This window comes from Ranitomeya variabilis, chromosome 1, assembly GCF_051348905.1.
Source record: "Ranitomeya variabilis isolate aRanVar5 chromosome 1, aRanVar5.hap1, whole genome shotgun sequence".
NCBI lineage: Eukaryota > Metazoa > Chordata > Amphibia > Anura > Dendrobatidae > Ranitomeya > Ranitomeya variabilis.
The window spans coordinates 220,538,896-220,563,346 of NC_135232.1; the positions used below are offsets into that span (position 1 = coordinate 220,538,896).

General features: G+C 45.8%; 1 protein-coding gene across 2 annotated transcripts in view; it reads left to right on the forward strand.

Annotated features, from left to right (window-relative positions):
• Window positions 1-24,451, forward strand: part of ANAPC7 (anaphase promoting complex subunit 7) — an 88,745-nt gene that overhangs the window by 25,696 nt on the left and 38,598 nt on the right. For both annotated transcript variants that reach the window (XM_077292862.1, XM_077292866.1), the window contains exons 5-8: window positions 1,364-1,517; window positions 16,900-17,042; window positions 19,236-19,353; window positions 21,720-21,916. In XM_077292862.1, the coding sequence (XP_077148977.1) occupies window positions 1,364-1,517; window positions 16,900-17,042; window positions 19,236-19,353; window positions 21,720-21,916 (612 nt within the window). The remainder of the gene's footprint in view (window positions 1-1,363; window positions 1,518-16,899; window positions 17,043-19,235; window positions 19,354-21,719; window positions 21,917-24,451) is intronic.

A 24,451-nucleotide genomic window follows, 5' to 3' on the forward strand; every position in this document is an offset into this window, starting at 1 on the left:
ATAACGCAGTGTGACCCCAGCCTAAGGCTACATTCACACGTCTATGTAAAGACCACGATGTATGGATCGGCCGTGGGTTCCCTGACCCGCGCTTGACAGCTGGTGAGTCAAGATCAGGAGACACATGGCTGGTTCGTGCATCGCAGTGTGTGAATGTAGCCTAACGTTCCTGTGGTGTCTTCATCTTTTGTAGAACCACAGCAGAAGATCCAAGGGTAAATGTGGCAGATTCCATCTGTTGAGTTTTCCATGGCATATTGTATATGTTGCAGAAATGGTAATTATTTTGACTGTGAATTTTACACCTTCAACTTAAAGTGGTCGAAGGGCTTGTCCGCTACATTCTAAATTAGCCCAGAGTGATCAGAAAACAAATCTATCTACACACCTACGCTTCTCCATACTCCTCACTGTGCCCACTACATTCCCTGGTCAGGAGATCACCAGGGGGCATGTAGAAAGGAGCACCACTGGTCTGGTAGGTGAGGATCGACTTAATTTTCCCACCACCCTGCGCCCATTTACAGTTGATTTTTAAATTAGTGGATGACCCATTTAAATCTCCACTGAATCCACTGCTTCTATACATTTTTGCCCCAAATTTTCTGTGAAATCTACACTAATAACGTGGCTTGCCAAGGCCAGTCCAAAACGAGCTAAAAATTATATCTGAACAGTTTAAATTCCTTCTTGGCACATTTTTCACATTTTGAGGAGTTAAAAATAAGTGTTTTTGTTTTAGGTAGATTAAAATGGCCGTGCCTCCTTGGTATAACCCTCACAGCAAGCCCCGAATTTCAACTCCAATTGAACAAAAGCTGTAATTGGGAACTATTGACTACTTCTTCAGATGGATATTTTTATCTGCACGAAGAGAAAAAAAATGTTTGCATTCAGCCTTGCAATTAAAGTTGGAGAGAAGCTGTGCCGTATTGAGGGTTCTGAGAAGTCTGGTGCCAAGTGGGGTTAGACACGAGCGTTCCCTGTTGGGGAGATGCTGTGTATTGATTGACTGATGGGCAATGTAATTTTAGAAAGCAATGCCTCGTGCTGATGGAAATAAGTCGTCCATGTGCATTTTGGATGTAATGGCACAGCAGCTAGGACGGAAAAGTGAATGCTGAAAGTTTTTGGGCATGCTTCCTCCGGATCAGGTCTGGGACATTCTAGGAATCTAATGCTCAATATTGTACTGTCTCGCCAGAAGTTATCTATCCCAGATCACTTTAGCACAAGATGACGTTCCCTTGTGCTATAGAATATGTTGGCGCTATAGAAAGATGGATACTGTTATATCACCTTGTGCATAGTGGAGGCATTGTCCTCCTGACGCTATAAAATGTCGCCAATCTTCTATTTGCAGGTTTGCTGTCTCTTTCTGTAAAAGGTGCAGAAGTAGCTTCTATGACACTAAATGTAATTCAGAGCATTCCCAATTTGGACTGGCTCTCTGCCTGGATCAAAGCTTATGCATTTGTACACACAGGGGACAACACAAGAGCCATTAATACAATCTGGTAAGTCACCAATGGAAAACTGATATCATAAGCTAAGAAAATAAATTAGCATAATTTCCAATGGGTCTGTCAAGGAAAGCAGAGTAGAGCACTCCAGCAGTCCCATAGAGAATAAATGGAACGGTGGTCATGCCTGGGCCATTTCATTTAACTTGGATAAAAGTGCCCCATTCTGGGGATCTGTGGGGTCCCAGTGGTCTCCCAAAACCGCCCCCACCAGCCTATCCTGATCTAAATTGTCACCTATTCTACAGATAGTTGCTTCTTGCCGGAATACTCTTTTTAATACACACACTTTTTTCGTGGATATTTTACCATTTTATTAAAGAGTTACTCCCATAATCGCATTATTTTTCACAAAGCTCAGCAATCACTTACTTATTGTTAAGGGGAACTAGTCACCAGGAAAAAACGCTATTAACCTGCAGTTATGGGTTTAATATGCAGGTTAACGCTATCTATTAGCCACTTAGCTAAGCTTTTTAGTCACAGAATACAGAGTGGCAGGTGTAACTGCACCCCCACACAGACTGACACTGGCTCTGCATTAGGACTGGCTCTGCATTAGGACTGGCTCTGCATTAGGACTGGCTCTGCATTAGGACTGGCTCTGCATTAGGACTGGCTCTGCATTAGGACTGGCTCTGCATTAGGACTGGCTCTGCATTAGGACTGGCTCTGCATTAGGACTGGCTCTGCATTAGGACTGGCTCTGCATTAGGACTGGCTCTGCATTAGGACTGGCTCTGCATTAGGACTGGCTCTGCATTAGGACTGGCTCTGCATTAGGACTGGCTCTGCATTAGGACTGGCTCTGCATTAGGACTGGCTCTGCATTAGGACTGGCTCTGCATTAGGACTGGCTCTGCATTAGGACTGGCTCTGCATTAGGACTGGCTCTGCATTAGGACTGGCTCTGCATTAGGACTGGCTCTGCATTAGGACTGGCTCTGCATTAGGACTGGCTGTCATTCGGGCCTTTTTGCATTCCCGAGCCTGTCTGTGTGCTCTTCTTTTGCAAAATGTGCCAAACTGTTGATTTGGCCACTACTAACATTTCTGCTATGTTTCTGTTTTTTGGGGTGTTTTTTTTTTTGTTTGTTTGTTTTTTCCCAGCCTAACAATGGTCTGATTTTCTTCCATTGACAGCACCTTTGTCCTCATGCTGTGAGTTCACACTCACCGTGTCCAAATGAAAATGCCACAACAGGAATCGGCTCCGGACCTTTTACCGCTTAATTGATGATAGATTTTACAAGGGAATAGCCAATGCAGGGCATGAAAGAGCTTTGGAGATAATTGTCCAGTTATTTTTGGTCCCTTTTAAGAGGCAGTGACCTAATCAATAGCTGTAATTCCTAAACCCTTACTCCAATTAGGATGTAAAGCTGAGAAGTCTGCACTTTAAGCTTATATTATATGTATCTTGAATATGTTTTGGTAAACTGCTAAAATGCCAAAACTTGTCACTGTCCAAATATTTCTAGACTTAGGCTGCTTTCACACTAGCATCGGTACGGGGCCATCGCAGTGCGTCGGACCGACGTACCGACGCATACTTACGACGCTTCCGCTGCCCCATTGCAAGGTCCGGGGAGGAGTTTCGGCCATGCATGCGCGGTCGAAAATGGCGGACTCGACGCACAAAAAAAAGTTACATGTAACTTTTTTTTGTGGCGGCGGTCCGCCAAAATACGACGCAACCGTCGCACGGTAATGTTAGTCTATGGGGAAAAAACGCATCCTGCAGACAACTTTGCAGGGTGCATTTTTTTCTTCTAAACGACGCATTGCGACGTGCAGCCAAAAACGCTAGTGTGAAAGTAGCCTTAACTGTACAGTGGTGTTCAAAACTGTTTGCTCCTTCCTGATTTCCTATTCTGTTGCATTTTTTGTCACACTTAAATGTTTCAGATCACTAGTATTAAATAGTAGACACAGATAACACAAATAAGCACAAAATGCAGTTTTTAACCCCTTAACGACCGCCGATACGCCTTTTAACGGCGGCCGCTAAGGGTAAAAAAGTGAATAGCGCCCCCCAGAGTCGGATTTTCTCTGGGGTCTCGGTTGCCGAGGGTAGCCGAGACCCCAGAGAACATGATTCGGGGGGTTTTTACCGACCCCCGAGTTGCGATCGCCGGTAATTAACCGTTTACCGGCGGTCGCAACAAAAAAAAAAAAAACGCGATTTGCCGTTTAATTTCTCTGTCCTCCGATGTGATCGCACATCGGAGGACAGAGAAATGTGGTCCCCGATGGCCCCCAATAGCCCCCCAATACTTACCTACCTCCCCCGGTGCTCCTCGTGTCTCCCCATGGGCGCCGCCATCTTTTTTCCGGGAAAAAATGGCGGGCGCACGCGCAGTACGCCCGGCACCCGGATGTTCTTTGGGGTCTCGGCTGCCGGGGGTAGCCGAGACCCCAAAGAACATGATCGGGGTCGATTTGCACCGACCCCTGCTTTGCGATCGCCGGTAATTAACAGTTTACCGGCGACCGCAAAAAAAAAAAAAAGCGATCAGTTATTTCTCTGTCCTCTGATGTGATCACACATCAGAGGACAGAGAAATAGGGGGATTCGGGGACCCTATCATACTCACCCGGGGTCCCTGGGTCCTCTTCTGTCTTCTCCTGCCAGCCGGCTTTTTCATCATGGCGGGCGCATGCGCAGTGCGCCCGCCATCTGCTGCCATCTGCCGGCCGGCAGGAGAAGACAAGTTGGGGCTAAAATTAGGGTTAGGGTTAGGGTTAGAGTTAGGGTTAGGGTTGGGGCTAAATTTAGGGTTAGGGTTAGGGCTAGGGTTAGGGTTAGGCTACTTTCACACTAGCGTTTTTTGGCTTCCGTCACAATGCGTCGTTGGAGAAAAAACGCATCCTGCAAAAGTGCTTGCAGGATGCGTTTTTTCTCCATTGGCTTGCATTAGCGACGCATTGCGACGGATTGCCACATGTCGCATCCGTCGTGCGACGGATGCGTCGTGCTTCAGCGGACCGTCGACACAAAAAAAACTACATGTAACTTTTTTGTGCGACGTGTCCTACATATTTCAGTGCCACGTGCCACGTATTTAAGTGACACGTGCCACGTATCAAAGTGCCACGTGCCACATATTTCAGTGCCACGTATCAAAGTGCCACGTGCCACGTATCAAAGTGCCACGTGCCACGTATCAAAGTGCCACGTGCCACATATTTCAGTGCCACGTATCAAAGTGCCACGTATCAAAGTGCCACGTGCCACATCTTTCAGTGCCACGTGCCACGTATTTAAGAGACACGTGCCACGTATCAAAGTGCCACGTGCCACATATTTCAGTGCCACGTATTTAAGTGACACGTGCCACGTATCAAAGTGCCACGTGCCACATATTTCAGTGCCACGTGCCACGTATCAAAGTGCCACGTGCCACGTATCAAAGTGCCACGTGCCACGTATCAAAGTGCCACGTGCCACATATTTCAGTGCCACGTATCAAAGTGCCACGTGCCACGTATCAAAGTGCCACATGCCACATCTTTCAGTGCCACGTGCCACGTATGTAAGAGACACGTGCCACGTATCAAAGTGCCACGTGCCACATATTTCAGTGCCACGTATTTAAGTGACACGTGCCACGTATCAAAGTGCCACGTATCACGTATTTCAGTGCCACGTATTTAAGTGACACGTATCACGTATAAGTGCCACGTGTCACGTATTTAATTGCCACATATTTAAGTGCCACGTATCAAGATTTTCCATGGAGAACAGACACATCCAGAGATATGTCTGCTCTCCACGGCTGCAGCAACACACTGACAGGAGCCATAGTTCCTGTCGGTGTGTCACTGCGCATGCGCGAGCGAGTTTACCGGCGGTCATTGACCCCGGCACTCTCGCTTAACGGCAGTGCTGCGTGGGAAAGTTCAACGCAGCTGTACTGCTGTTAACCGAGACGCCGGAGTCATTGAACTCCGGAACAGTACGCGATACACTGCTAGGAGCTTCGCTCCTGGCAGTGTATCGCCGGAGAGCAGCCGATCGGCGTGGGACACTCGTTTTATGGATTCTGCGGACAGGGAGTATGAATTTGGTTTATTATTTTTGGATTTTTTCCTGGAGGATCGAGGGCTTCGCCTACAAGTGTGCTGTTGGTGAGTATATACTCTGTGTTATATGTTGTATGTACTGTGTGTCATGTATGTGTATTGTGTGTAGGTGTTTTGTGTAACTTTACAATTGTGCTAAGTCGCCGGACACAGGGACAACTCTCCCATCCTAATACCGGATGGGAGTAGTAGTCCCATACGGCGACTTAGCACAATGGTGGCACTAGCGTCGCATGGGGACACACACACGCACACACACACACACAGAAGGACTCCATGCTGCTTCACTGGGGGGCGGGGGCTTCCCTCTTCCTGTCCGACGTCACGTCCGGTCCTGGGTGTCAACCCCTCCGTACAAAGACGCCGACACCCAGGACAAAGGCGCTGTGTGTGGAAGGTAATATGGGGCCCTAGGGGGATACGCAGACACGCCGCTGCGTAAAGAATTGACACGTCAATTCTTTTTACGCCGGCGTGTTTGCAGACAAAAGCGCCGCGTTTTTTTGCGGTGTGTCTGAACGGCAAAGTGAATTTCTCATTCACTTTGCCGGCAGACGAAAATGACATTGCGCATTTTTGAAAAGCGCCCGCAAAATAGCGCTCAAAAATGCGCTATGTCTGAAAGTAGCCTAAGGCTTCTTTCACACTTGCGTCGGTACGGGGCGGTCGCAATGCGTCGGCCCGATGTACCGACGCACGTTGTGAAAATTGTGCACAACGTGGGCAGCGGATGCAGTTTTTCAACGCATCCGCTGCCCAGTCTATGTCCTGGGGAGGAGGGGGCAGAGTTACGGCCACGCATCCGCGGAAATGGCGGACGCGACGTACAAAAAAAAGGTTACATTGAACTTTTTTTGTGACGACGGGGGCTAAAGTTATGGTTAGGGTTGGGGCTAAAGTTAGGGTTAGAGTTGGGATTAGGGTTAGGGTTTGGATTAGGGTTGGGATTAGTGTTACGTTTGGGATTAGGGTTGGGATTAGGGTTAGGGTTGGGATTAGGGTTAGGGGTGTGTTGGATTTAGGGTTTTGATTAGGGTTATGGTTAGGGTTGAGATTAGGGCTGTTTTGGGGTTAGGGTTGTGATTATCGTTAGGGTTGTGATTAGGATTATGGATCGGGTTGAGATTAGGGTTAGGGCTGTGTTGGGGTTAGGGTTGGAGTTAGAATTGGGGGGTTTCCACTGTTTAGGTACATCAGGGGCTCTCCAAACACGACAGCCAATTTTGCGCTAAAAAAGTCAAATGGTACTCCCTCCCTTCTGAGCTCTGCCGTGCGCCCAAACAGTGGTTTACCCCCACATATGGGGCATCAGCGTACTCGGGATAAATTGGACAACAACTTTTGGGGTCCAATTTCTCCTGTTACCCTTGTGAAAATAAAAACTTGGGGGCTAAAAATCTTTTTTGTTGGAAAAAAATATATTTTTTTATTTTCACTACTCTGCATTATAAATTTCTGTGAAGCACTTGAGCTTTCAAAGTTCTCACCACATATCTAGATAAGTTCCTTAGGGGGTCTAGTTTCCAAAATTTGGTCACTTGTGGGGGTTTCTACTGTTTAGGTACATTAGGGGTCTGCAAACGCAACATAACGCCCGCAGACAATTCTATCAAAGTCTGCATTGCAAAATGGCGCTCCTTCCCTTCCGAGCTCTGCCGTGCGCCCAAACAGTGGTTTACCCCCACATATGGGGTACCAGCATACTCAGGACAAATTGGACAACAACTTTTGGGGTCCAATTTCTCTTGTTACCCTTGTGAAAATAAAAATTTGGGGGCTAAAAAAATCTTTTTTGTGGGAAAAAAAATATTTTTTATTTTCACTACTCTGCATTATAAACTTCTGTGAAGCACTTGGGCATTCAAAGTTCTCACCACATATCTAGATAAGTTCCTTGGGGGGTCTATTTTCCAAAATGGGGTCACTTGTTGGGGGTTTCTACTGTTTTGTTACATTAGGGGTCTGCAAAGGCAACATAACGCCCGCAGACAATTCTATCAAAGTCTGCATTTCAAAATGGCACTCCTTCCCTTCCGAGCTCTGCCATGCGCCCAAACAGTGGTTTACCCCCACATATGGGGTACCAGCATACTCAGGACAAATTGGACAACAACTTTTGGGGTCCAATTTCTCTTGTTACCCTTGTGAAAATAAAAACTTGGGGGCTAAAAAATCTTTATTGTTAAAAAATATATATTTTTTATTTTCACGACTCTGCATTATAAACTTCTGTGATGCACTTGGGCATTCAAAGTTCTCACTACACATCTAGATAAGTTCCATGGGGGGTCTAGTTTCCAAAATGGGGTCACTTTTGGGGGGTTTCTGCTGTTTAGGCACATCAGGGGCTCTCCAAACGCGACATGGCGTCCGATCTCAATTCCAGTCAATTTTGCATTGAAAAGTCAAATGGCGCTCCTTTGCTTCCGAGCTCAGCCATGCGCCCAAACAGTGGTTTACCCCCACATATGGGGTGTCGGCGTACTCAAGACAAATTGTACAACAGCTTCTGGGGTCCATTTTCTCCTGTTACCCTTGGTAAAATAAAAATTTGGAGGCAAAAAGATCATTTTTGTAGAAAAAATGCGATTTTTTTATTTTCACGGCTCTACGTTATAAACTTCTGTGAAGCACCTGGGGGTTTAAAGTGCTCACCACACATCTAGATAAGTTCCTTAAGGGGTCTAGTTTCCAAAATGGTGTCATATGTGGGGGGTCTCTACTGTTTAGGCACATCAGCGGCTCTCCAAACGTGACATGGCGTCCGATCTCAATTCCAGCCAATTCTACATTGAAAAAGTAAAACGACACTCCTTCTCTTCCAAGCTCTGCGGTGCGCCCAAACAGTGGTTTACCCCCATATATGGGGTATCGACGTACTCAGGAGAAATTGCACAACAACTTTTGTGGTCTAATTTCTCCTGTTACCCTTGTGAAAATAAAAATTTGGGGGCAAAAAGATCATTTTTGTAGAAAAAATGAGATTTTTTATTTTCACGGCTCTACGTTATAAACTTCTGTGAAGCACTTGGGGGTTCAAAGTGCTCACCACACATCTAGATAAGTTCCTTGGGGGGTCTAGTTTCCAAAATGGTGTCACTTGTGGGGGGTTTCCACTGTTTAGGCACATTAGGGGCTCTCCAAACGCGACATGGCGTCCGATCTCAATTCCAGCCAATTCTGCATTGAAACAGTCAAACGGTGCTCCTTCACTTCCAAGCTCTGCGGTGCGCCCAAACAGTGGTTTACCTCCACATATGGGGTATCTGCGTACTCAGGAAAAATTGCACAACAAAATTTGTGGTTAAATTTCTGTTTTTACACTTGTGAAAATTAAAAAAAATGGTTCTGAAGTAAAATGTTTGCAAAAAAAAGTAAAATGTTAATTTTTTTCTTCCACATTGTTTTAGTTCCTGTGAAGTACGTAAAGGGTTAATAAACTTCTTGAATGTGGTTTTGAGCAGCTTGAGGGGTGCAGTTTTTAGAATGGTGTCACACTTGGTTATTTTCTATCATATAGACCCCTCAAAATCACTTCAAAGGTGATGTGGTCCCTAAAAAAAACATGGTGTTGTAAAAATGAGAAATTGCTGGTCAACTTTTAACCCTTATAACTCCCTAACAAAAAAAAAATTGTTTCCAAAATTGTGCTGATGTAAAGTAGACATGTGAGAAATGTTATTTATTAACTATTTTTTGTGACATATCTCTCTGATTTAAGGGCATAAAAATACAAAGTTTGAAAATTGCAAAATTTTAAAAATTTTCGCCATATTTCCATTTTTTTCATAAATAATCGCAAGTAATATCGAAGAAATGTTACCACTAACTTGAAGTACAACATGTCACGAAAAAACAATCTCAGAATCAGCGGGATCCGATAAAGCGTTCCAGAGTTATAACCTCATAAAGTGACACTGGTCAGAATTGTAAAAATTGGCTCGGTCATTAAGTACCAAATTGGCTCTGTCACTAAGGGGTTAAATAATAATCTTTATTTTTATAAAGCGCTAACATATTCTGCAGCGCTTTACAGTTTGCACAGATTATCATCGCTGTCCCCGATGGGGCTCACAATCTAAATTCCCTTAGTATGTCTTTGGAATGAAGGTCTTTATTATTAAATGCTCAGGTGTTCTCCAAGTATCTTCAGCGTGCTCGGATAATATGTTCCGTGCTGTTTGTTAGGCAATCCCTGCATATGATGCTGCTGTCAAACAGCCGCAGGGACTCGAACATATTATCCGAACACGCCTAAGCTACCCTGATCCAGAGGGGAGATATGATGTGCACACTGTAAAGTTCAGGATGGGAGGTGCTGGCTGGACATCCAAAGTCAAATATACAAGAAAAACAGCCGCACTCAAGTCTTTGCGTTTATGTAGAAAATTTTAGTTGCTTTTATTCATGTGCACAGGCACCACCAAATGATTTATAAAGAAAAAAGCGGATGATTGCGGACAACAAGGTTAACGTTTCGACCAGGCACGGTCTTTCTCAAAACCTCACTGCAAAATAAATATATGGTATAAGTGTGCTGTACAAATATACATGTGCAAAAAGAGGTGAAATACAATTAAGCATGAAGAGGAAAAAACAAAGCAAAACAAACAACTTCTAATAAAAACACAGAAAATATATACAGCTCACAATATACTAGATAAGGACTCATCCTAGTCCAAAGGCAATTAGTCATAACATATTATGGTCTCATGAGGCCAGGATCAAGTAAGGACTACTGCAAAAAACGCACTTATGCTAAAGCAAAATTAAAGCCTAGGTACAAATAGACACAGGTAAATAAAATAGATCAAGCCGCCATAATAATGTACTGACCTTATGTAAGAGGAGTGAATGAGAAAATAAGGATATAGGAGGAGAGTCCCAGAGAACTAGGGAGAGAGAGGAGAGAACATGGTTAAATATGCTAAAAGCTGATAAAACAAGGGAGGCAAAGGCCATGAGTTGATATGGAAACCGCAGTTTTACCTGCTCCAGGTAGAGTTCAGGGGTAGGGTGTCCATCTCATTGGTGATGCAGTGGCTAGTTTGCAGGGAGTTGGCGCTTTACATAGGGCGCCGATGTACTGACATCAGCTGTATGTCGGCGCGTAGCTCTGTGAGCTGAAAGAGGTCTGCACCGCAATGTTGTGTGCGCGCCACTCCCGGCGCATGCGCAATAGATGCCGGGGCCGAGGACATGCATTGCAGCTGCGCAATAAGTGAAAGGGTGCCGGAGCATGCGCAGTGCGTACCGAGCGGCCGGACTTAATAACGCTTGCGTAGGAGGATATCTCAGACGTTTCCATGTTATGTGCGCACCAATGTAAACGGCAAAGGGGAGGCTGGACTGCCATAGGCTGGGTGTAGTAGGTATGGTCATAGGGGTGGAGGCGATCAGTGCATATGAAAAGAAAAAAAGAAGGGAAAAAAGGAAGGGGGAAGGAGTACAGAAGGAAAAACAATTAAAAAATAATAATGGATGAAAAAATGGGAAACATAAATAAAAAAATTAAAAATACAGATAAATGTAGAAAAAAATGAGAATACCACAAAAACTGATTTATTTTGGGGAGGCCATAATCATAATGTTGCTGCGAAGAAAACATTGTTAGAATAGAAAAAATCAAACTTGAACAAATGAAAACAGAGAAAAAATAATCAAAAATAGAAATAAAAAACGTAAAGAAACGTAATCAAATAAGCATAAATTATAATAAAATAAAATGAAAAAAGAGAAAAAATATAGCAAATAAAGATTGAAAAATATAATAAAAATAGAAGAAATTAACAAATGAAATAGAGAATGAATAAGATGAAAAAATCAAGATTTTGTAAAGAATGAAAATAAGAAAGAATAAAAATTAAAAATAAAAAATAAAATGAAAATAAAGAAACTTGTAGTCATGGTAAACTTACCAAAAGGTGGTAGACTGTAGTGAGAAAAATAGAGTTTTCATGTACTTCCTTCCTAAGAAGTCTAAAAAAGGAAACAGAAGTAAAAAGTGATTAAAGAGGCGGTCTTGATCCAAAAACAAGGAGATTAATAGTAACCAAGATAGTTAACATATACCCAATACATCAACATTCTAGAAAGTGAAGTCCAATTCCCTGTTCAGGTCTTTAGGGGCCATAATCTGCAGTGTATAGATCCAGAAGGATTCTCGTTTTTTGAGAAGTTTTATATGATCGCCGCCCCGTCTCGGTTGTTCCACTTTCTCTATTACTTGGTACCTGTAGTTGAGATACGGAGTGGTTGGCCGAGGCAAAGTGATGGGGGAGCGGGAGCCAGGTTTTCTTCAGTCTAATGGTAGACTTGTGGCTGGAAATTCTGTCACGTACGTGTTGTACAGTTTCACCCACGTACATAAGACCGCAGGGACACTTGATTAAGTACACAACATAGTTAGTTTCACAAGTGTAGAATCCCTTAATCTTGAACCTCTTACCCGTATGTGGATGTGCAAACTCACTTGACCTGATCACGTTGGCACAGCCTAAACATGGGAACGTACCCATCCTCTGAGTTCCAAGGAATTGTTGTCTTGGTTGTTTGATGAAACTTCCGATGTCGGCCTTAACCAGGCTTTAAAGTTCCTTGGTCTGCGTTTACACATCAGTGCTGGGGCTTGAAAGGCAGTCACCTGTGGGTAGGCCTCAGAGAGCAGGGGCCAAAGTTTATTAATGGTCTTATAGATCAAAGGCATAGTGGGATGATGGGTACGTATAAATGGTATTGTTCCTTTTTAGGGGTTTGTGATCTGGAAGGAAAATATTCAAGGGCCCTTGTTCTTTCTTTTTGGAGAATCCTATCGGGATAATTCCTGTACCTGAATTTTTGTACCATGTCGTCTAGTCGCGATTCAGTAAGATTAGAATTTGACACAATGTTAGTAACCCTACGGAATTGGGAACGTGGAAGGCTTTCCCGTGTTGATTTGGGATGGAAACTTGAAAACAAAAGCAGATTGTTGGAATCAGTGTGCTTTGTGAAGATACCCGTATCAAGGCCACCTCGGCTATTCTTGATAACCAGGGTGTCGAGGAATGGAATTTTATGGGTGTCACAGTTGGGTGTAAATTGTAATTCGGGTCTGACATCATTAATCTGTGATACAAAAAGGGAAAAGGTGTCAGCTGGTCCGTCCCATAGACAGAAGACGTCATCTATGTACCGGAGACAGCATTTAGAATGTATCTTAAAGAGGGCGTTATTATAGATGTGCTCGTTCTCAAAAGTGTCCATGTAGATATTAGCGTAAGCCGGTGCCATGTTGGACCCCATGGCGGTCCCACAGATTTGCAAGTAGAACTGGTCACCGAACAAAAAATAGTTCTCTCTAAGGACTGTAGAGAGGAGATCCAGCATAAGATGTTGGGCTTGTGGACTCAGGTCGGAGGTCTGTAGCAGGTTGCCCACTGCCTCCAGACCTAAATCATGTTTTATTGAGGTGTAGAGACTCCTAACGTCCAAAGTTGTTAAAAGACATTGTGGTGATAAGGTGGAAATCTTTTTAATTATCTTGATAAAGTGACCCGTGTCGAGGACAAACTATTTGGTTTTCTTAACAAATGGGGTGAGAGATTTTTCCAAGAAGATTGACAAAGGAGAAAGGATGGAATTTATAGATGCCACAATGGGGCGACCAGGGGGATTGATTAAGGACTTATGGATTTTGGGAAGGACGTGGGGTGTGGGTTTGTTAGAAAGGTTGCAGTTTTTTGGTCTATGCAATTATTGGAAAGGTACTTACTGAGAATTACGTCAATTTTGGACCTGATCTTGGGGGTGGGGTCATGTGATAGCCTCCGGTAGGTAGATGTATTAGACAGTTGGTTGTTAATTTCCTTAATGTAATCACTTTGATTCAGGAGGACTATAGCCCCACCCTTATCTGCTGGTTTGATGAATATCCCCTTATTAGTACGTAGGGATTCTATGGCCTGTTTTTCTACGGGTGTAATGTTTTGTCTAGTAGGGAAGTCACCTTTTTGCTGCTTCAAGAGCAACTCCTGAGTGTCTCTCTGGATTAGGTCGATAACCACCTCTGCTGCATGATATGTGCATGGTGGGCGAAAAGAGCTTCTATTATATAGACCTAGAGAGGAGATGGATAGATCGGGGGTGCAGTTATCACCGGTTGGGGGAGACCTATTGTTAACAGGATTATTTTGTAAACCAAAGTGGGTTTTTAGCCTGATGCTGCGGTAAAAGTACTGTAAATCCTGCTCTAGGTTGAAGCTATCCCATGGGGGGGTTGGACAAAAAGACAGACCCCTTTGTAGGACTGCTAATTCGACAGGGTTCAAGGTGTAGGAGGAAATATTTATCACAGATTTCGTTTTCCTACCTGTGATCTCGTCACCATGCGTTCGGTTAGATTTACGTTTGGACCTCCTTGTCGGTCACCTCCTCGTTGTCTCGAGTTGCCCCTCCCGGGTGGTGTGCTTCCTAAAAAAAACGTCCTTGGTATGAAGACCCACTGCTGTCGGAGCTGAAGGAGCCGGGACGTCTTGAGGAATGATATCCTCGATTTTGACCAAAGTTCGTGGATTCGTTCCATGTGTAGACGTGTTCCAATCTGTAGTCTTCTGAGTCTACCCGGATGACACCCAAGCATTCTCGGATAACACGGTATCCCAGCACGTTCGCTCATCACTACTTCTCACCTTTCTCTGTGCCAGAAAGCCTTCTAATGATTGGCCCCTGGTGCAGGTATCTGACTCGATGCTGTATCTAAGCTTATGTGGGATAGGATCTGCTATTGTATCTAAGGCTATGTTCATACTGCTGTCTGGGATTCCATTTTTCTGTTCCAGTAAATGGGTTTGTCCCACCCTGGGCGCAAAGTGCCATACGGACCCCATTAATTATAATAATGTCTATTTTATCAATGTTGCTCTATTTTTTTTTTTTCAAATAAAATGACACACTGCAGCTCATGGGGTTCGTCTGACGCTGTTTGTGTCACATGGATCGAATCCAACTTTGATTGCTACTTCCTTATTGTGGCTCAAAAGGGTGTGTGAACCTAGACAGTCTTTCATATGTGACACTATCCACCTTGCACTGTATTGTGTGTTACTGTCTGCAGAAACGCTGCATCTAAGCCTGCATGTGTGGTACATAACATACTGGTCATTACAATGCCTATACCAGCTAATACCCAGCTTTCCTCTGGTCCGGAGTGTCATTTAAATCTTGTCCCCTGCATACAGTGCACATTGTTGTCAGTGATCACTGCACTTCTAGCCGTCTATTAATAAATTATAGACACGACAGTCCACCCAAACTCTGCAGGGCAAGGAAGAACTGCTATAGCGAAGTTTGACTGTTATACAAAATTCTGCAGTGTTTCTAGTACCTGGCAGGGGATTCTTGCAGCCATGAGGAGTTTTTCAGATGGTCCCTCCTGGCAGTGAGCTATCTGTAGGAGCTCAGGTGAGGGAGTGAGGTAGGGATTGTGCCTGTTGTGTGAGATCAGAAGCGGCCCATGAAGGCACCCTCTCCACACAGCTCACTCCCTCTTCTCTTCTGGTCCCCACTTCACTCCATGGAGCAGTTTCCAGTGCAGCTACTTCTGTGAGAGCCTGAAGCAGCACATCAGATGGAGGCAGAAGCTGAGGGAGCACTGCTATGCTGACAGCTGGTAACATTCCCGGACCTGCCTGCACTGGAGAGGGAGCACTGCTGTGCTGACAGCTGGTAACACTCCCTGACCTGCCTGCACTGGAGAGGGAGCACTGCTATGCTGACAGCTGGTAACATTCCCGGACCTGCCTGCACTGGAGAGGGAGCACTGCTATGCTGACAGCTGGTAACATTCCCGGACCTGCCTGCACTGGAGAGGGAGCACTGCTGTGCTGACAGCTGGTAACACTCCCTGACCTGCCTGCACTGGAGAGGGAGCACTGCTGTGCTGACAGCTGGTAACACTCCCTGACCTGCCTGCACTGGAGAGGGAGCACTGCTGTGCTGACAGCTGGTAACACTCCCTGACCTTCCTGCACTGGAGAGGGAGCACTGTTGTGCTGACAACTGGTAACACTCCCTGACCTGCCTGCACTGGAGAGGGAGCACTGCTGTGCTGACAGCTGGTAACACTCCCTGACCTGCCTGCACTGGAGAGGGAGCACTGCTGTGCTGACAGCTGGTAACACTCCCTGACCTGCCTGCGCTGGAGAGGGAGCACTGCTATGCTGACAGCTGGTAACACTCCCTGACCTGCCTGCACTGGAGAGGGAGCACTGCTGTGCTGACAGCTGGTAACACTCCCTGACCTGCCTGCGCTGGAGAGGGAGCACTGCTGTGCTGACAGCTGGTAACACTCCCTGACCTTCCTGCACTGGAGAGGGAGCACTCCTGTGCTGACAGCTGGTAACACTCCCCGACCTGCCTGCACTGGAGAGGGAGCACTGCTGTGCTGACAGCTGGTAACACTCCCTGACCTGCCTGCACTGGAGAGGGAGCGCTGCTGTGCTGACAGCTGGTAACACTCCCTGACCTGCCTGCACTGGAGAGGGAGCACTGCTGTGCTGACAGCTGGTAACACTCCCCGACCTGCCTGCACTGGAGAGGGAGCACTGCTGTGCTGACAGCTGGTAACACTCCCTGACCTGCCTGCACTGGAGAGGGAGCACTGCTGTGCTGACAGCTGGTAACACTCCCTGACCTGCCTGCACTGGAGAGGGAGCACTGCTGTGCTGACAGCTGGTAACACTCCCTGACCTGCCTGCACTGGAGAGGGAGCACTGCTGTGCTGACAGCTGGTAACACTCCCTGACCTGCCTGCGCTGGAGAGGGAGCACTGCTATGCTGACAGCTGGTAACACTCCCTGACCTGCCTGCGCTGGAGAGGGAGCACTGCTGTGCTGACAGCTGGTAACACTCCCGGGGGGGGCCGAGACTCGTGTCTGCTGTGACAGTATGCCTAGTCTCTGCCAGACAGGAAGACTAGTCGGTGAGTGAGCAGCTCCTTCAGAATCAGGAAACAGCTTCTCACATGACTAAGTGTGGTACCTAGGACACCGTGCAGAATCCTCACCGCGAGTATATTACACAGTCAGCATTCTGCATACTCGGGATACACACAATTATACAGAAAAGACGGACAACCCCTTTAAATAGTTTGTACAGCCCTCTATCTTTTTTTTTTTTTTTTTTTTTTTTCCTTCATTAAATTCATTATTTTTCTTCCTTTTTTTTTTTTTTTTTTTTTAAACGTTGTTTGGATTCTTCTTTACTATGCATTTTATTTATATCTATTGACTTAAAGCTTGTTTTCCTCCAGTTCTTTAGAGAAGAAATCTTTGCTGAGAGACAATGTGGACCTACTGGGGAGTTTGGCTGACCTATATTTTCGGGTAGGCGATAACAAAAATGCCATTCTGAAGTTTGAGCAGGCGCAGATGTTGGACCCTTATTTGATTAAAGGTATTTACCAGGTCCTTTTGTGTGTGTGTGTTTTTTTTCCCCCCTTTCTGCCTTCTTTCTATATTATATTTATATACCTGTACTATATTATTGTGATGCTCTTAAGGTTGTATTTCTCTATAATACTTGGACAGTTAATTTTTTGATGTCTTTTTGTCTATATTCGGTCAGTGTAGCTTGTCATTCTGGCCAACAATGCCTTAAAACTCCAGCAATTGTTAGATGGGTTTTTGTGACCGGATTGTTGATGGAGAGCACTGTTGGCACAAACAACTTTTCAATTATTACCAATAACTAGAGAGGGGCAAACCTGAACAGTAAAGTTCAGCGTCCATACCGAACACCTACTGTTCGAACATGGACTTCACCAGGAAGTTGTGACATGTGACAAAACATTAGATGAATACTTCCCCACATATATTCATTTCAATAATGTGTCTGAAAACACTGTTCATGTGGGCCAAAGCATTGAAGTCGTGTTACCCCCTTCTTAGTTCCAGTCCAACAAAATTTACTTGGGTATCCATAGTTACGACCACTCATATATTGAGATCTGTTAGTGGTCATAATCATGGATATCTAAGCTACTGCAATGTCCTGCACATGGGGTAAATTACATAACGAAGAGGAAGCACTATACTACATTGCCTCCCACACCCTGGGAAAAAAAACAATAATTGTATATTTTGTTTACTTTGTACCATATAGGTTGATTCGATCATGCTAATGCCAAATTTATATAGTCTTATTTTTATTTGCTTGGCATAATACACTAGACCAAAGAGTACCTTTGCAAGGTGTCTATTTTTGAGGCAGAATTTGCAAAGAGCCCATCTGAAAAAGTGCCTTCAAAAAAGAAAAAGTGACAGATTTTTGGGGAGAAGCAAGATGGAACTGGGGAAACAATGGTAGGTGTTTGGGTGCAGTTTCAGAGGGTGGACTCACAATTGGCTTGCAAGCCAGTGCCTGGGCTGGTGAAAAGCAGTCAGAAGGAAGTAGAGGATCCGAAGAAGTGTTGTTTTTCTACAACAGCGCTGGGTAAAAGGATGTGAAACAAAAGGGCAATAAGACAAAATGAAAATCTGCCAGGTAAGTGTGGGGTCTGTTTCAGAGGCATTATACTTGGGCATTTGTGGCAAAAGCAGAGACTGAGTTGGGGCAGTGAATAACCTCTTTAAAGATGACCTGTCTACGGAATGTTGGACTCTTTTAAAGAGGTATTATGTTCCTATGGTGCTAAACTGCCTGCCTGTAAGCTCTAAATGCCTGTTTTGACCAGTGCCGATCTTTCTGCTCGGAGTGGTTATGAACTTCCACTGCCAGTAATTCTGTGGCGTACATTGAGAAGAGTGGGCTTGGCCATGCCACCTGTTCTCTGCAGAGAACCCTCTATTATCAGGAAACCGGCTGATGGTAACAGCATGGAGCGGCACACTGCTGTAAGGTCCCAGAAGGAGAGATGAGCGGTGAAAAGCAGCTCCTGATTGTGTCCCCGTCTGCAGTCCAAAGTGAGGAGGCGTGGCCTGCTCCATGCTAGTGGCCCCGCAGTGAAGGAGGCCTTATCAGAGGGCTGGTATCTCTTAAAAGTTAGGGGGAGAGAGGTCATGCCCCCTCATCTGCTGAAATGAGAGACATCAGGGGGCTTGCTGCTACTAAAAGCCAAGAGCAGGCCACGTCCCCTCTTCTCGGACTGACGGGGAGCTTCACGCTGCTGTGTGACGTAACGTCCCAGACGGGTGGGGGAGAAGTGAGGAGCAGCTTTTGTCTCACTGAATTACAAGTTTACTAAAGATAATAGAACTATAATGAGCATCTCATCTTTATAGTTAGAGGGCAGGGGCAATACTGAAATTTTTTTTTATCTCCGCAGAGTACCTCTTATTTTAAAGTGTTTATTTCACTGTTAATGTAATTTTTCTGCTTGTTCTGAGGCCAATCCGAGAATAGACTGATGACATAACATAAAGATCTGCTAAATGACCGGTAGATTGCAATCTGCTATGTGAGCACCACTATTTTAGAAGCTTGTAGTCTATGTATCTTACACCATCTCATTCATGTATACTTTACCATGCTACATGCCTTCATTTGAAAGCTTGGGTTGCCTATATTTGAATGTTTCTATGTCCATACACACAATTTGAACACCTCTATTACATTCTGAATTTTCATACTTGTCCTATCTCTCTGTAGGAATGGATATATATGGATACTTGTTGGCTCGAGAAGGGCGGCTGGAGGATGTGGAGAATCTTGGCTGTAGATTATTTAACATATCTGACCAACACGCAGAGCCTTGGGTGGTGTCAGGGTAAGAATTTGTGCAATGTCTTGCTGATGGACCACATTTGCATAGCAAATTTACTGATTGTAGTACAATATTGTAGTATGTAAGATTTATGACAGTTATAGAGGCAATATCTAGTAATCTGAATGTTCTGCAGAACTGCCTGGTAAAAATTCAGTTGTTTTTTTTCTGAGAATTTCACCATCAGTGGTATAAGATTGTGATCTAGAGCACAACTACTGCTTTGAAGGAAATTAAGTGATGAAATCAATGATAAAAGTAAACTGCAGATAAAAAACAGACCCTGATTTCACAAGCGCACCTCTGTATGAGCTTGTCAGGTGAGATAGCTGCTGGTCTAACCATTAGGGTACCGTCTCACAGTGGCACTTTTGTCGCTACGACGGTACAATCCGTGACGTTCCAGCGATATCCATACGATATCGCTGTGTCTGACACGCAGCAGCGATCAGGGACCCTGCTGAGAATCGTACGTCGTAGCAGATCGTTTGGAACTTTCTTTCGTCGCTGGATCTCCCGCTGTCATCGCTGGATCGTTGTGTGTGACAGCGATCCAGCGATGCGTTCGCTTGTAACCAGGGTAAACATCGGGTTACTAAGCGCAGGGCCGCGCTTAGTAACCCGATGTTTACCGTGGTTACCAGCGTAAAAGTAAAAAAAAACAAACAGTACATACTCACATTCCGGTGTCTGTCCCCCGGCGTTCTGCTTCTCTGCACTGTGAGCGCAGGCCAGCCGGAAAGCGAGCACAGCGGTGACGTCACCGCTGTGCTTTCCGGCTGGCGCAGACACAGTGCAGAGAAGCAGAACGCCGGGGGACAGACACCGGAATGTGAGTATGTACTGTTTGTTTTTTTTTACTTTTAGGCTGGTAACCACGGTAAACATCGGGTTACTAAGCGCGGCCCTGCGCTTAGTAACCCGATGTTTACCCTGGTTACCCAGGGACTTCGGCATCGTTGGTCGCTGGAGAGCGGTCTGTGTGACAGCTCCACAGCGACCACACAACCACTTACCAACGATCACGGCCAGGTCGTATCGCTGGTCGTGATCGTTGGTAAATCGTTATGTGAGACGGTACCCTTAGCTGACAGATATCTAAAGTCTACCAGGAGGCTTCAGTAATGGGGCATTTTTATGTCCTAGTGCAGAAAGAGTGGTGAGGGGAGGTTCCTGCTGCATCCAGTTGTTTTAAACTCATACATAATCCATGTCCAACTTCCTTCTCATTGATTTATCTTCTGAAGATTTCAAGTTACATTGTTCAGTTTTACTAGCGACTGAGTCAAAATATGATTAAGGCAGTAAGTGCTGTAATATATAAATTTTATTGAAATATGTAAGTTTAATTTTCTATTAAATTAAATGGAAATATTAGTTGCTGCCGCATCTGGTATTGGAATCTGGAAGAAATGTAGAGATGGATGAACCCCTGTATGTTTGGTTCTGGCGAGTTCGGCAGAACCGTTGCATGACAGTGGGGCAAACACTGCCTTTGATCGGCGGTAAAATCATTACCTCTGGTCAGACCACCGCGGTTCCCACGCTGTCAATTGACAGGCAAAGCACTAGAATTGCGCCTTTTCTGGATGGCTGCGGGGTAATATCCATGGCTCCTTACTAGTCTGAGAATATCAGCCCCCAGCTGTCTGCTTTAGCTTGGCTGGTTGTCAAAAATGGGGGGTCCCCACGCCTTTTTCAAATTTAGAAAAAAAAGAGGGAGGACCCCTCTATTCTTGATAACCAACCTTGCTAAAGCTGACAGCTGAGGATTGCAGCCAGCAGCTGTCAGTTTTGCCTGGCCGGTTATCAAAAATACAGGGGAACCCATAATGTGTGTGTGTGTACATACATACATACATACATACATACATACATACATACATACATACATACATACATACATACATACATACATACATACATACATACATACATACATACATACATACATACATAGTGTATATATATTTTATTATTTATTTAATACTCCTATCAGCCGCCGAATGCTCTCGCTGGCTGCAGGCTTATCTGACCGGCATTAATGATTTTACCGGCGGCAGTGTTTGCCGCTCTGTCATCTGCATGACAACGCTAGACATCCGATGTTCAGTGGGCCGAACCCGAACAGTAACGCAGATTTCCTGGTGAACTCTGTGTTCGGTGCTCGAGCAGTAGGTGTTTGGTACAGACGCCGAGCTTTACTGTTCGGTTTGCCCATTTCTAAAGAAGTGTTAATTTTCTTTCTTTCTTTCTTTCTTTCTTTCTTTCTTTCTTTCTTTCTTTCTTTCTTTTTTTTTTTTTTTTTTTTTTTTTTTTTTTTTTTTTTTTTTTTCTTATAAATCTGACTTTTTTTCCTTCACATCCAGGTGTCACAGCTTCTATACAAAGCGACATTCCAGAGCTCTGTATTTGGGAGCCAAAGCTATCCAACTCAACAGTAACAGTGTTCAGGCTTTGTTATTGAAAGGGGCGGCATTGAGAAACATGGGCAGAGTACAAGAAGCAATCATTCACTTTCGGGAAGCAATCCGTTTAGCTCCCTGTCGATTGGACTGTTGTGAAGGTAAATCATGGCAAAATCGTGACTGTCTGTTAGAATACGCAGCACTATCGTCACATTGACAGCGTAGCAGCCAATTGGTGAGTCCCTTCTACTCAGACAGGACCAGTGAGCTCACTTTATAGTTGCAGCACTGTTGAAATGGCCAAAGTAGATGAACAATCTTGATCACTAAGACAATATCTGTTACCAATATAAGAGGTTGGTAGAACACCACCTATAACATCAATATCTTGCAAATCTGAAATAGTCCACACCGCAATAGACCTAAATATTCAATGAACATTATAAATAACAAATCAGAATTACTGCTGCAATGGATAAGCCCCAAAATGAGCTTGATGCGTAGAAAAGGACCTGTGGATGAGGCAACAAAAGATATGTAATGAGGAAGAGACCCATGCATATCACCACCTTCTCTGTGGATAGCTCAGGGGTGTTTTGACTTCCTATATAGATGTAGGATTAGCTAGATAGGAAAACCTGTATATAAGTCATTGTGTAATAAAGCAATTTTATAAGAGTGCTTGGGGAGCAAAGATAGATATTTATAAAATACTAGATGGCAGCCCGATTCTAAAGAATCGGGAGTCTAGAATCCATATATACTTTATTTATTCAAATGTAAGAATAATACAATTAATAAATAATAGTAAGAAAGAACAAAAAATGGCTGCACTCACCAGCTCTTGACAATTCTTGACAGTACGGCACATTTCTGATTGGTCGCTCGCAGCAGGCGGCAACCAATCAGAAAAGTGCCGCGCACCACGAAGGCATATATCTTTGTCCACCCTGAGCGGGTGTAGGACGCTGGTGACGTCACTTATCTCCGGACAAAGCCACGGAAGTTGGCACAAATTGCCGGAAGTAGTATTCTAGGCAATTATATATTAGATTTTAATGTTATCAGTGTTTACCTTTGAACGTTTATATTGTATTGTCCTGTCACCAGCCATGTGTACGATTATCGTCCGAAAGCCTCTCTGGAACCAATAATCACCCCATGTAAAGGTATCTTTATAAGTTAAAGATTCAGAATACTATGACTTTTATCATATCCTGAACAGTCAAGTTTTTTATGAACCGTTAAGGATTTCTGGTTGAAGTAAAAAAAACTGAGTGTTTACAGTTTGAAACCATAAAATGTTGAAAAATTGTCATTCTTGAGTATATCACTCAATGGTGCTCATAAACGTGTCAAATTTGATCTATAATATACTTTAATATACGTTACTTTAATCTTTAATATACTTAAGAACAGGGCCCCAGACATCACACAGGGGGTCTGAAACACCGCACAGTGGTCCAAAATATCGCTGTGCTCTGCCTGGGGCCCCATATGCTGCCTGGGGCCCCTGTGCTCTGCCTGGGGCCCCTGTGCTCTGCCTGGGGCCCCTGTGCTCTGCCTGGGGCCCCTGTGCTCTGCCTGGGGCCCCTGTGCTCTGCCTGGGGCCCCTGTGCTCTGCCTGGGGCCCCATATGCTGCCTGGGGCCCCTGTGCTCTGCCTGGGGCCCCATATGCTGCCTGGGGCCCCTGTGCTCTGCCTGGGGCCCCTGTGCTCTGCCTGGGGCCCCTGTGCTCTGCCTGGGGCCCCTGTGCTCTGCCTGGGGCCCCTATAGGCTGCCTGGGGCCCCTGTGCTCTGCCTGGGACCACTGTGCTCTGCCTGGGGCCCCATATGCTGCCTGGGGCCCCTGTGCTCTGCCTGGGGCCACTGTGCTCTGCCTGGGGCCCCATATGCTGCCTGGGGCCCCATATGCTGCCTGGGGCCCCTGTGCTCTGCCTGGGGCCCCTGTGCTCTGCCTGGGGCCACTGTGCTCTGCCTGGGGCCCCATGTTCTGCCTGGGGCCACTGTGCTCTGCCTGGGGCCCCATAAGCTGCCTGGGGCCCCTGTGCTCTACCTGGGACCACTGTGCTCTGCCTGGGGCCCCATATGCTGCCTGGGGCCCCTGTGCTCTGCCTGGGGCCCCATAGGCTGCCTGGGGCCCCTGTGCTCTGCCTGTGACCACTGTGCTCTGCCTGGGGCCCCATATGCTGCCTGGGGCCCCTGTGCTCTGCCTGGGGCCACTGTGCTCTGCCTGGGGCCCCATATGCTGCCTGGGGCCCCTGTGCTCTGCCTGGGGCCCCATATTCTGCCTGGGGCCCCTGTGCTCTGCCTGGGGCCACTGTGCTCTGCCTGGGGCCCCATGTTCTGCCTGGGGCCACTGTGCTCTGCCTGGGGCCCCATAAGCTGCCTGGGGCCCCTGTGCTCTGCCTGGGACCACTGTGCTCTGCCTGGGGCCCCATATGCTGCCTGGGGCCCCTGTGCTCTGCCTGGGGCCCCATATGCTGCCTGGGGCCACTGTGCTCTGCCTGGGGCCCCATATGCTGCCTGGGGCCCCTGTGCTCTGCCTGGGGCCCCATATGCTGCCTGGGGCCCCATATGCTGCCTGGGGCCCCTGTGCTCTGCCTGGGGCCCCATGTTCTGCCTGGGGCCCCTGTGCTCTGCCTGGGGCCCCATGTTCTGCCTGGGGCCCCTGTGCTCTGCCTGGGGCCCC